The sequence below is a fragment of the Myxine glutinosa genome, chromosome 9, assembly GCF_964187855.1.
Source record: "Myxine glutinosa chromosome 9, kmMyxGlut1.1, whole genome shotgun sequence".
Lineage (NCBI taxonomy): Eukaryota > Metazoa > Chordata > Myxini > Myxiniformes > Myxinidae > Myxine > Myxine glutinosa.
In genome coordinates, this window is record NC_136269.1 from 19,283,900 (window position 1) to 19,296,906 (window position 13,007).

Below are 13,007 nucleotides of genomic sequence, written 5' to 3' on the forward strand. Positions count from 1 at the left end.
TGGATTTTGACGTGGCGACCCAATTTTCAATAGCGTTCTTCCTTATGCCGAGATACACCCACACACCAGATTAGAAGTTGGTACTTCGCTTATTTTTTAAGATATTCATCTCACAAGGTTCAAACATACATGGCATCAGACATACATGGCGGCGGCCATCTTGGATTTTGACGTGGGTTGCACCCACACACCAAATTCGAATGCGGTCCTTCGCTTATGCACGCACGCCCGCACGCAAACACGCACGGACGGACGGACGGACGGACGGACGGACACACGGACGGAGGGGAAAGCCAGAGTCCCCCTTTCGCTCCGCTGTGCGACGGGGGACAACAAGCGTTACGCCTAGGTCCCCCGTCGGTGAAGTGATGTGAGCTGACAAAGTGGAAGACTCAGAAAACATGCTGTGATATGATATTTCGCTCACAAGGTTCAGACATACATGGAGGTGGCCATCTTGGATTTTGACGTGGCGACCCAATTTTCAATGGCGTTCTTCCTTATGCCTAGATACACCCACACACCAGATTAGAAGTTGGTACTTCGCTTATTTTTCAAGATATTTCGCTCACAAGGTTCAGACATATATATGGTGGCGGCCATCTTGGGTTTTGACGTGGCGACCCAATTTTCAATAGCGTTCTTCCTTATGCCGAGATACACCCACACACCAGATTAGAAGTTGGTACTTTGCTTATTTTTCAAGATATTTCGCTCACAAGGTTCAGACATATATACATGGTGGCGGCCATCTTGGATTTTGACGTGGTAACCCAATTTTCAAAAGCGTTCTTCCTTATGCCGAGATACACCCACACACCAAATTAGAAGTTGGTACTTCGCTTATTTTTCAAGATATTCATCTCACAAGGTTCAGACATACATGGCGGCGGCCATCTTGGATTTTGACGTTGCGACCCAATTTTCAATAGCGTTCTTCTTTATGCCGAGATACACCCACACACCAAATTAGACGTTGGTACTTCACTTATTTTTCAAGATATTCATCTCACAAGGTTCAGACATACATGGCGGCGGCCATCTTTGATTTTGACGTGGCGACCCAATTTTCAATAGCGTTCTTCCTTATGCCGAGTTACACCCACACACCAAATTATAAGTTGGTACTTCGCTTATTTTTCAAGATAATCATCTCACAAGGTTCAGACATACATGGCGGCGGCCATCTTGGATTTTGACGTGGGGACCCAATTTCCAATAGCGTTCTTCCTGATGCCGAGATACACCCACACACTAGATGAGAAGTTGGTACTTCGCTTATTTTTCAAGATATTTCGCTCACAAGGTTCAGACATACATGGCGGCGGCCATCTTGGATTTTGACGTGGCGCCCCAATTTACAATAGCGGTCTTCCTTATGCCGAGATACACCCACACACCAAATTAGAAGTTGGTACTTCGCCTATTTTTCAAGATATTCATCTCACAAGTTTCAGACATACATGGCATCAGACATACATGGTGGCGGCCATCTTGGATTTTGACGTGGCGACCCAATTTTCAATAGCGTTCTTCCTTATGCCTAGATACACCCACACACCAGATCAGAAGTTGGTACTTCACTTATTTTTCAAGATATTCCGCTCACAAGGTTCAGACATACATGGCGGCGGCCATCTTGGATTTTGACGTGGCGGCCCAATTTTCAATAGCCTTCTTCCTTGTGCCGAGATACACCCAAACACCAGATTAGAAGTTGGTACTTTGCTTATTTTCCAAGATATTTCACTCACAATGTTCAGACATATATATGGTGGCGGCCATCTTGGAGTTTGACGTGGCGACCCAATTTACAATAGCGGTTTTCCTTATGCCGAGATACACCCACACACCAAATTAGAAGTTGGTACTTCGCTTATTTTTCAAGATATTCATCTCACAAGGTTCAGACATACATGGCAGCGGCCATCTTGGATTTTGACGTGGCGACCCAATTTTAAACAGCGTTCTTCCTTATGCCGAGATACACCCACACACCAAATTAGAAGTTGGTACTTCGCTTATTTTTCAAGATATTCATCTCACAAGGTTCAGACATACATGGCGGTGGCCATCTTGGATTTTGACGTGGCGACCCAATTTTAAACAGCGTTCTTCCTTTTGCCTAGATACACCCACACACCAGATTAGAAGTTGGTACTTCGCTTATTTTTCGAGATATTTCGCTCACAAATTTCAGACATATATATGGTGGCGGCCATCTTGGATTTTGACGTGGCAACGCAATTTTCAATCGTGTTCTTCATTATGCCGAGATACACCCACACACCAAATTAGAAGTTGGTACTTCGCTTATTTTTCAAGATATACATCTCACAAGGTTCAGACATACATGGCGGCGGCCATCTTGGATTTTGACGTGGCGACCCAATTTTCAATAGCGTTCTTCCTTATGCCGTGATACACCCACACACCAAATTAGAAGTTGGTACTTCGCTTATTTTTCAAGATATTCATCTCACAAGGTTCAGACATACATGGCGGCGGCCATCTTGGATTTTGACGTGGCGACCCAATTTTCAATAGCGTTCTTCCTTATGCCTAGATACACCCACACACCAGATTAGAATTTGGTACTTCGCTTATTTTTCAAGATATTTCGCTCACAATGTTCAGACATATATATGGTGGCGGCCATCTTGGATTTTGACGTGGCGCCCCAATTTTCAATAGCGTTCTTCCTTATGCCGAGATACACACACACCAAATTAGAAGTTGGTACTTCGCTTATGTTTCAAGATATTCATCTCACAAGGTTCAGACATACATGGCGGTGGCCATCTTGGATTTTGACGTGGCGACCCAATTTTAAACAGCGTTCTTCCTTATGCCGAGATACACCCACGCACCAGATTAGAAGTTGGTACTTCGCTTATTTTTCGAGATATTTCGCTCAGGTATCAGACATATATATGGTGGCGGCCATCTTGGATTTTGACGTGGCGACCCAATTTTCAATATCTTTCTTCATTATGCCGAGATACACCCACACACCAAATTAGAAGTTGGTACTTCGCTTATTTTACAAGATATACATCTCACAAGGTTCAGACATACATGGCGGCGGCCATCTTGGATTTTGACGTGGCGACCCAGTTTTCAATAGCGTTCTTCCTTATGCCGAGATACACCCACACACCAGATTAGAAGTTAGTACTTCGCTTATTTTTCAAGATATTCATCTCACAAGGTTCAGACATACATGGCATCAGACATACATGGCGGCGGCCATCTTGGATTTTGACGTGGATTGCACCCACACACCAAATTCGAATGCGGTCCTTCGCTTATGCACGCACGCGCACACGCACGCACACACACACGCACGCACGGACGGACGGACGGAGGGGAAAACCATAGTCCCCCTTTCGCTCCGCCGTGCGACGGGGGACAACAAGTGTTACGCCTAGGTCCCCCGTCGGTGAAGTGATGTGAGTTGACAAAGTGGAAGACGCAGAAAACATGCTATGATATGATATTTCGCTCACAAGGTTCAGACATACATGGAGGTGGCCATCTTGGATTTTGACGTGGCGACCCAATTTTCTATAGCGTTCTTCCTTATGCCTAGATACACCCACACACCAGATTAGAAGTTGGTACTTCACTTATTTTTCAAGATATTCCGCTCACAAGGTTCAGACATATATATGGTGGCGGCCATCTTGGAGTTTGACGTGGCGACCCAATTTACAATAGCGGTCTTCCTTATGCCGAGATACACCCACACACCAAATTAGAAGTTGGTACTTCGCTTATTTTTCAAGATATTCATCTCACAAGGTTCAGACATACATGGCGGTGGCCATCTTGGATTTTGACGTGGCGACCCAATTTTAAACAGCGTTCTTCCTTATGCCGAGATACACCCACACACCAGATTAGAAGTTGGTACTTCGCTTATTTTTCAAGATATTCATCTCACAAGGTTCAGACATACATGGCGGCGGCCATCTTGGATTTTGACGTGGCGACCCAATTTTCAATAGCGTTCTTCCTTATGCCTAGATACACCCACACACCAGATTAGAAGTTGGTACTTCGCTTATTTTCCAAGATATTTCACTCACAAGGTTCAGACATATATATGGTGGCGGCCATCTTGGAGTTTGACGTGGCGACCCAATTTACAATAGCCGTCTTCCTTATGCCGAGATACACCCACACACCAAATTAGAAGTTGGTACTTCGCTTATTTTTCGAGATATTTCGCTCACAAGTTTCAGACATATATATGGTAGCGGCCATCTTGGATTTTGACGTGGCGACCCAATTTTCAATGGCGTTCTTCCTTATGCCGAGATACACCCACACACCAAATTAGAAGTTGGTACTTCGCTTATTTTTCAAGATATTCATCTCACAAGGTTCAGACATACATGGCGGCGGCCATCTTGGATTTTGACGTGGCGACCCAATTTTCAATAGCGTTCTTCCTTATGCCTAGATACACCCACACACCAGATTAGAAGTTGGTACTTCGCTTATTTTCCAAGATATTTCACTCACAAGGTTCAGACATATATATGGTGGCGGCCATCTTGGAGTTTGACGTGGCGACCCAATTTACAATAGCCGTCTTCCTTATGCCGAGATACACCCACACACCAAATTAGAAGTTGGTACTTCGCTTATTTTTCGAGATATTTCGCTCACAAGTTTCAGACATATATATGGTAGCGGCCATCTTGGATTTTGACGTGGCGACCCAATTTTCAATGGCCTTCTTCCTTATGCCGAGATACACCCACACACCAAATTAGAAGTTGGTACTTCGCTTATTTTTCAAGATATTCATCTCACAAGGTTCAGACATACATGGCGGCGGCCATCTTGGATTTTGACGTGGCGACCCAATTTTCAATAGCGTTCTTCCTTATGCCTAGATACACCCACACACCAGATTAGAAGTTGGTACTTCGCTTATTTTTCAAGATATTCATCTCACAAGGTTCAGACATACATGGCATCAGACATACATGGCGGCGACCATCTTGGATTTTGACGTGGGTTGCACCCACACACCAAATTCGAATGCGGTCCTTCGCTTATGCACGCACGCACACACGCACGCACGGACGGACGGACACACGGACGGAGGAGAAAACCATAGTCCCCCTTTCGCTCCGCTGTGCGACGGGGGACAATAATAGGTGGTTGAATTGAGTGATCCTATATGCAAGTCCTGTTCAAATTTCAAGTCAATCAGATGAAAATTGGGGATTTTAGAAATTGCACCTAAGTTGTTCACCTTTGGCCTATGTTAACGAAGAACAAGCGTTACGCCTAGGTCCCCCGTCGGTGAAGTGATGTGAGTTGACAAAGTGGAAGACGCAGAAAACATGCTATGATATGATATTTCGCTCACAAGGTTCAGACATACATGGAGGCGGCCATCTTGGATTTTGACGTGGCGACCCAATTTTCAATAGCGTTCTTCCTTGTGCCTAGATACACCCAAACACCAGATGAGAAGTTGGTACTTTGCTTATTTACCAAGATATTTCACTCACAAGGTTCAGACATACATGGCATCATACATACATGGCGGCGGCCATCTTGGATTTTGACGTGGGTTGCACCCACACACCAAATTCGAATGCGGTCCTTCGCTTATGCACGCCCGCACGCAAACACGCACGCACGCACGGACGGACGGACGGACGGACACACGGACGGAGGGGAAAACCATAGTCCCCCTTTCGCTCCGCTGTGCGACGGGGGACAATAATAGGTGGTTGAATTGAGTGATCCTATATGCAAGTCCTGTTCAAATTTCAAGTCAATCAGATGAAAATTGAGGATTTTAGAAATTGCACCTAAGTTGTTCACCTTTGGCCTATGTTAACGAAGAACAAGCGTTACGCCTAGGTCCCCCGTGGGTGAAGTGATGTGAGTTGACAAAGTGGAAGACGCAGAAAACATGCTATGATATGATATTTCGCTCACAAGGTTCAGACATACATGGAGGCGGCCATCTTGGATTTTGACGTGGCGACCCAATTTACAATAGCGTTCTTCCTTATAGTCTACTTGCCAAGCCTATAGAGCCCTCTTGTGAACCTGGAAATGTTGAGTACCCCAACGTTTTAAGTTAGAAATGTACAGTATGGGTCCCCAGCACTTAGGAACTGCCGGATGCTAACTTGCATATGTTGGGCAATTAGCAAAATTAGCATTAATAGCATTAACCCTATCAAACATAGGCCTGGGACACTGAAATTTCTGTTTCGCTCTATTGCTCCGTTTGAATGCTTCGTGTGAGCAAACTATTTGAAGGATCTGTATGAAATTTGGACATAATGCTACAGGAAAACTCCCATCCACTCACCATAGAGACCGCGACCCTCCACCATATCATAAATGGCCAGGTGGCAGATGAAAAGGTGAATGTGCAAGATGCATTGAAGATCGGACAGGACATGAGCACACTGTTCTCTTCATCACTTCCTGAGAGATTTCATGCGCCCATCTCAAATAAGGTGGTGACAATGACATTCACCAAAAAAAGAGTGAAGGTCAATGCGAAGATCATATGTGACCTTGAGGCGTTGTTTGCTCGGCTGCTGGTGGTGGGGAGCAAGAGAAGAATGGAGCTCTCTGCCCTCTTTGACTACGAGCTCGGCCCGGTCCCTGCATCCATCATCGATGAGTATGGATGCCTCAGGAAGGGTAACAAGTCTGTGATCGTCCAGCGTCTTGGAATCCTTGCCCCCAATCCCCACCTACCACATGTTGTACTCGTTGATGCATCGCAGCTCATCTACCACGTGGTGTGGCCATCGTCAGGCACTGTGGCTGACCTCGCAGCCAGCATGGGTGCCGGCTTAATCGCTACATCACCGAAACATTTGTCATCTTTGACCGGTATGAGCAAGTCTCTGCCAAAAGACCACGAGAGGCAGAGAAGAGCTGGGGAGAGCTCAACAGAGTACCGACTCTCACTGACAACCCCTCTACCTAGCCGCGACAAAGTGATTAAGAACAAGACAAACAAACGGAGACTGGGTGAGCTCCCGTGCACACACAGCATAGGAGATCACATCAAGATGGTCAGCAAAGCAGACAGTATTGTCACTCATGACGAGGCTGACGTCTCCCTCGTCTCATACATGTTGGATGCAGCCAGTCGCGGAGCTGAAACTGTCCGCATTCTCAGCGACGACACTGATGTTTTCGTACTCATGGTCTATTGGTGCTGGAAGGTGGGTATCACATGTAACCTGCAGATGGAGAGATGGGATGGCACTATTCTCAACATCACTTCGACAGTAGAGAATCTCGGTGAGCAGTGTCGCTCCATCCTGGCTATGCATGCTCTCTCCGGATGTGACACCACCTCCTATCCCGTGGGGAAAGGGAAGGTGTCCGCACTCAAGGCCATGAGAGTAGTACCTGGTGACCTGCTTCACTTCATCGGAGAGGAGGGAGCTACTGATTTACAGATTACAGAGGCAGTGAGTGGTTTCTTCCTGGCTCTGTACAACGAGAGGGAGTCGGCATCTCTGAACGTCGCCAGATATGACAGCTACCGAAAGCGCAAAACCCCCCCAGCACTGAAGACACTGCCTCCTATAGAGCGCAACGCTCTCCTCCATGGCCGGCGTGCCCATCTACAGGTGCTGCTTTGGAAAGCAGCAGACTGCCCTGACCCACCAGCTGTGGACATAACAGAGTTTGGATGGAATAAGAAGGAAGGCGAGAAGGGAGAGGAAGTCATCATGCCCATCCTGGATGCAAGCCCCGTTGCTCCTCCTGCCGTGTTGGAAATGATCAGCTGTAGCTGCAAAGCTGGGTTAAAGCCCTGTTTAACAGCAAAGTGCAGCTGCGTAGCTGCAGGCCTGGCCTGTACCAGCTACTGCTTCTGCAAAGGCTCTGATAGTACATGTTGCAACACACTCACACACTCACAGCAAGAAGAGCAATATGACAAGAATGTAGAGTCAGGAGAAGAAGATGAAGACGATGAGGATGAGTTTTATGATGAGCATATGCTTTATAACAGTGCAGAGTAGTAGAGGTGCAAGACGCTCTTTCTTGATGGAAGTTTTATGTTGTGTAACTAGTGCACATATTTTTCAGCTCTGATAATTTTGGGTATACTTGTGTTTTAATTTTGAGGATATTATTTACCCATAGTCATATTATTCTAGTTTGGTATGGTACTTGCCTTTGTTACCTCTAATACCTGTGAATAAAAGTGGAGCAATAGAGCGAAACAGAAATTTCAGTGTCCCAGGCCTATGTTTGATAGGGTTAATGCTATTAATGCTAATTTTGCTAATTGCCCAACATATGCAAGTTAGCATCCGGCAGTTTCTAAGTGCTGGGACCCATACTGTACATTTCTAACTTAAAACTTTGGGGTACTCAACATTTCCGGGTTCACATTGCTGGCAAGTAGACTATTATGCCGAGATACACCCACACACCAAATTAGAAGTTGGTACTTCGCTTATTTTTCAAGATATTCATCTCACAAGTTTCAGACATACATGGCGGCGGCCATCTTGGATTTTGACGTGGCGACCCAATTTTCAATAGCGTTCTTCCTTATGCCGAGATACACCCACACACCAAATTAGAAGTTGGTACTTTGCTTATTTTTCAAGATATTTCGCTCACAAGGTTCAGACATATATATGGTGGCGGCCATCTTGTATTTTGACGTGGCGACCCAATTTTCAATAGCGTTCTTCCTTTTGCCGAGATACACCCACACACCAAATTAGACGTTGGTACTTCACTTATTTTTCAAGATATTCATCTCACAAGGTTCAGACATACATGGAGGCGGCCATCTTGGATTTTGACGTGGCGACCCAATTTTCAAAAGCGTTCTTCCCTATGCCTAGATACACCCACACACCAGATTAGAAGTTGGTACTTTGCTTATTTTTCAAGATATTCAGCTCACAAGGTTCAGACATATATATGATGGCGGCCATCTTGGATTTTGACGTGGCGACCCAATTTACAATAGCGGTCTTCCTTATGCCGAAATACACCCACACACCAAATTAGAAGTTGGTACTTCGCTTATTTTTCAAGATATTCATCTCACAAGGTTCAGACATACATGGCGGCGGCCATCTTGGATTTTGACTTGGCGACCCAATTTTAAACAGCCTTCTTCCTTGTGCCTAGATGCACCCACACACCAGATTATAAGTTGGTACTTCGCTTATTTTTCGAGATATTTCGCTCACAAGTTTCAGACATATATATGGTGGCGGCCATCTTGGATTTTGACGTGGCGACCCAATTTTCAATAGCGTTCTTCCTTATGCCGAGATACACCCACACACCAAATTAGAAGTTGGTACTTCGCTTATTTTTCAAGATATTCATCTCACAAGGTTCAGACATACATGGCATCAGACATACATGGTGGCGGCCATCTTCGATTTTGACGTGGGTTGCACCCACACACCAAATTCGAATGCGGTCCTTCGCTTACGCCTGCACGCACACACGGACGGACGGACGGACACACGGACGGAGGGTAAAACCATAGTCCCCCTTTCGCTCCGCTGTGCGACGGGGGACAATAATTGGAGGTTAAATTTGCAGACCTAATGTGCAAATCCTCTTCAAATTTCAAGTCAATCAAATGACATTTGATGATTTTACAAATTTTACAAAACTGTTACCTTTGGCTTCTGTTGACCTTTTACCTTTTGACCTCAAAATTAATAGACTTCTTGCCAATGACACACTTCCGTTTATTGAAGTTTTGTGAAGATCACTTTAAAATTGTGACCTGTAGGCGACTGACAAACAAACCAATAGAATAACGCATAAAACACAACTTCTAATCCACCTTTGGTACTGGAGGTAAAAAGGCAGAGAGAGAGGAAGTGAAAGACCAGCAGAGCAGATTTTTAGGACACATGAGCTGATGCCGTTCGGTCCAGTTGCAGAGTCAGAGTTGAGGGTTGAAATAAATGTTTCCACATAATCTAGGAGCAGTTCTGGGTTTGACTGGGAAGGGGGTGGGTACAGAGAGTGAGGGGTTAGGGACACAATATTTTGAAGCAAACACAGAATTGAGGCATTCAGCCTTTACCCGGGCTGAGTCGGCTGTGGCACCGCCCCACAACTCATATGCCAGAGTGAGAAATCGCAAATTGAATCACAAATCACAGAAATCAAATTGATGTCAGAGTGAAAAATCACATGCAAGACTCATTATGTGTGCAAACAAATCTGATTTGTGCTGAATTTGGGGAAATTCATTCCGTGCTGATGACGACCAGTGAGCCAGAAATGTGTCCGTGGATTGATTCATTTTGGGGAATGAAGAAGGAGCTTTATTGCCACAAAGTCTTTCAAAGCTATCAATCAGATTGAGATTAGCCTGGTGTTGGCTTAGCGGTTACGATGCTGGCTTGGGATCTTAGGATCCTGAGTTTGAATCCGGGTCGATCGTTGAATTAATGCCAGGTGGGTTGACTCGGCCTGTCATCCTTCCAACGTCGGCAAATCAGTTTGCTGTGATGAATGTGCCGGTGTGTGCCCCGGTTTATATAATACGTATCCCTGCTTGTTGTAAGAGGCGACTAAAGGGTTGGCGTCGGGAAGGGCATCCGGCCATAAAAAACATTGCCTCAAAAAGGGGAAATAGCCTTAAAAGGGAATTTTTTTTTTAATCAGCCTGAGATTGTGTGGAGCAGTGTAGTAGTCGACACTGCATAGTGATCTTTGGGTTTTTTAATTTGCAAGTGTAAATTAATAATGAAATGCTTCAATTTACACTGCAAATTAAGCTTTCCAAATGTGATATAAACCAATCGTTTCATAACAATAGTTTGATTTTTGTAACATTTTGTTTAGATTTTATCAATACAGTACTTTTATGATTTGTGAAATTTTGGCTGGAAGGTAAAATAGCTAACTTAGCATTCTAATGTCATTTATTAAAACTTCATTTAAACATGTCTATATTTGTCCTGGACTGTGCTTGGGATTTAAATGAGCCTGAATTGCCATGAAAAAGGGCTGATGTTAAAAAGATGTTTAATTGTAATGTTATTCAAAGTGAGTATATTAGCAACCCTTAATATGTAACATCATTAACCATCTTAGCCTCCCTCCTTTTCCCTACTTTACTACCTTCTCTCCTTACTCTCTCATACCTTACTTCCTTCCCTTTCTCCTTCCTTCCCTCTCTCCTCTCTCCTACCTTCTTTCCCTCTCTCTCCTCTCTCATACCATACTTCCTTCTAGCTCTCCTCTCTCCTACCTTACTTCTTTCCCTCCCTCCTCTCTCCTACCTTACTTCCTTCCCTCCCTCCTCTCTCTCTCATACCTTACTTATTTCCCTCTCTCCTACCTTACTTCTTTCCCTCTCTTCTTTCTCCTACCTTACTTATTTCCCTCTTTCCTACCTTACTTCCTTCCCTCTCTCCTCCCTCCTCCGTTACTTCTTTCCCTCTCTCCTACCTTACTTCTTTCCCTCTCTCCTATCTTACTTCCTTCCCCCTCTCCCCTCTCTCCTACCTTACTTCTTTCCCTCTCTCCTATCTTACTTCATTCCCCCTCTCCCCTCTCTAATACCTTACTTTTTCCCCTCTCTCCTATCTTACTTCCTTCCCCCTCTCCCCTCTCTAATACCTTACTTTTTCCCCTCCTCTATTCTAGCTTGCCTATCTCCCTCCCTTCTCTTTTTAACTTTTGTGAGGTTTGTTTTTCTTCTGTCTTGGCCTAATTATTTTTCTTAAACGTTAGGGCCTTCCCTCTTGAAGAACCAGCCGAAGGAGAGAAGCCAGGACAGTTGGACAAGCCACATCTCCCAGAGTCAACTCCTACCCTTCCTGCTACCACGGCCCTATCATCCAACACCTAATTTTCCGTTTGTATGTGGAACTCTCAGGAGGCCGGCTGTCCTATTATCATTCCAATAACCCAACAGCGGCCTCTTTATCTGCTCGCAATCCACTCTGCTGTATCCTCTGTCTGGCCATGTCTGTTATCACAATTGCTGTAGTTCATGTTTATATCATTGTATTGTATGTTGGATACTATTATCAGTGCTGTGTTTAGTGTTTGTAGGCACTCGTCCAGGCACAAGCCTGATTAAATTTTCATTGTCAAAGTTGGAACAAAAGTTCTGTCATTTATTTAATTCTGTAGGCTAGGTTCCATTGATGTATAATTGGTAATGTTTGGCTCAATAACACAGCGAAGAAAAGAGGGAGTATGTTTAAATGAACTTGAACACAATTTCAAACTAACTTTAAAAAACATTTATTTACTGCATTTATCTCCATTACCAATACACTTCCTTATCGATTAATTTCTTATTTGTTATCCTCATATGCTTTGCTACCTGCTGTGGTCTAGCCAATCAAATTGACCCCAATGTGCCACGTGTGAAGGATACAAATTACATAATGTTGATTTACCCTCATCCTCTCCCCCGCTCCCCCAATCTATATGACTTAGATCTGTTTTCCTCAGACACTAGGCTTGTACGTCTTGAAAATCTTTGTTCTTCCTCATACTTTATGGTGGTCCAGCTGTAAATCAGAAAGAGTGCAATTACGTTCGGCCTCAAGATTGAATTTGAAGGCTTTGCAGAAAATCAAACATTTCTGCTTGAACTTACATTTTCTTTGTGTGTCTTAAATGTTCAAAATAGTACTTACATCGGCAAAAAGAAACTTTTGTTTCCCTTTTTCCCGTTTTTTTTTTTTTTTAACATAAGACTGCAGTTTGTAAACAGATTAAAGGGTCAATAAAAACCTTATACTCTGTCGTTTTCATTATCTCTGCTACCGAAGTGGGGCGGAGGTTTTGTTTTCACTCCTGTCTGTGTCTGTGTCTGTCTGTCTGTTTTCTCAAAAAGCAGGATGTGAGCAGGATATCTCAAAAAGTTATGGACAGATTCGGACGAAAGTTGGTGGACAGATTGTCCCACAGGTTGGTCGTGTGACCAGGATGAATTGATTAGGTTTTGGTTCAGGTCCAGTTCCAGATCCGGC

General features: G+C 44.4%; 1 protein-coding gene across 2 annotated transcripts in view; it reads left to right on the top strand.

Moving 5' to 3' along the window:
- The window catches only part of LOC137435597 (zinc finger protein 462), a 121,845-nt gene extending 109,073 nt beyond the window's left edge, over positions 1-12,772 (top strand). For both annotated transcript variants that reach the window (XM_068129505.2, XM_068129506.2), the window contains one exon: positions 11,752-12,772. In XM_068129505.2, the coding sequence (XP_067985606.2) occupies positions 11,752-11,869 (118 nt within the window). In that variant the 3' untranslated portion in view covers positions 11,870-12,772. The remainder of the gene's footprint in view (positions 1-11,751) is intronic.
- Positions 12,773-13,007: the final 235 nt, after the last annotated feature.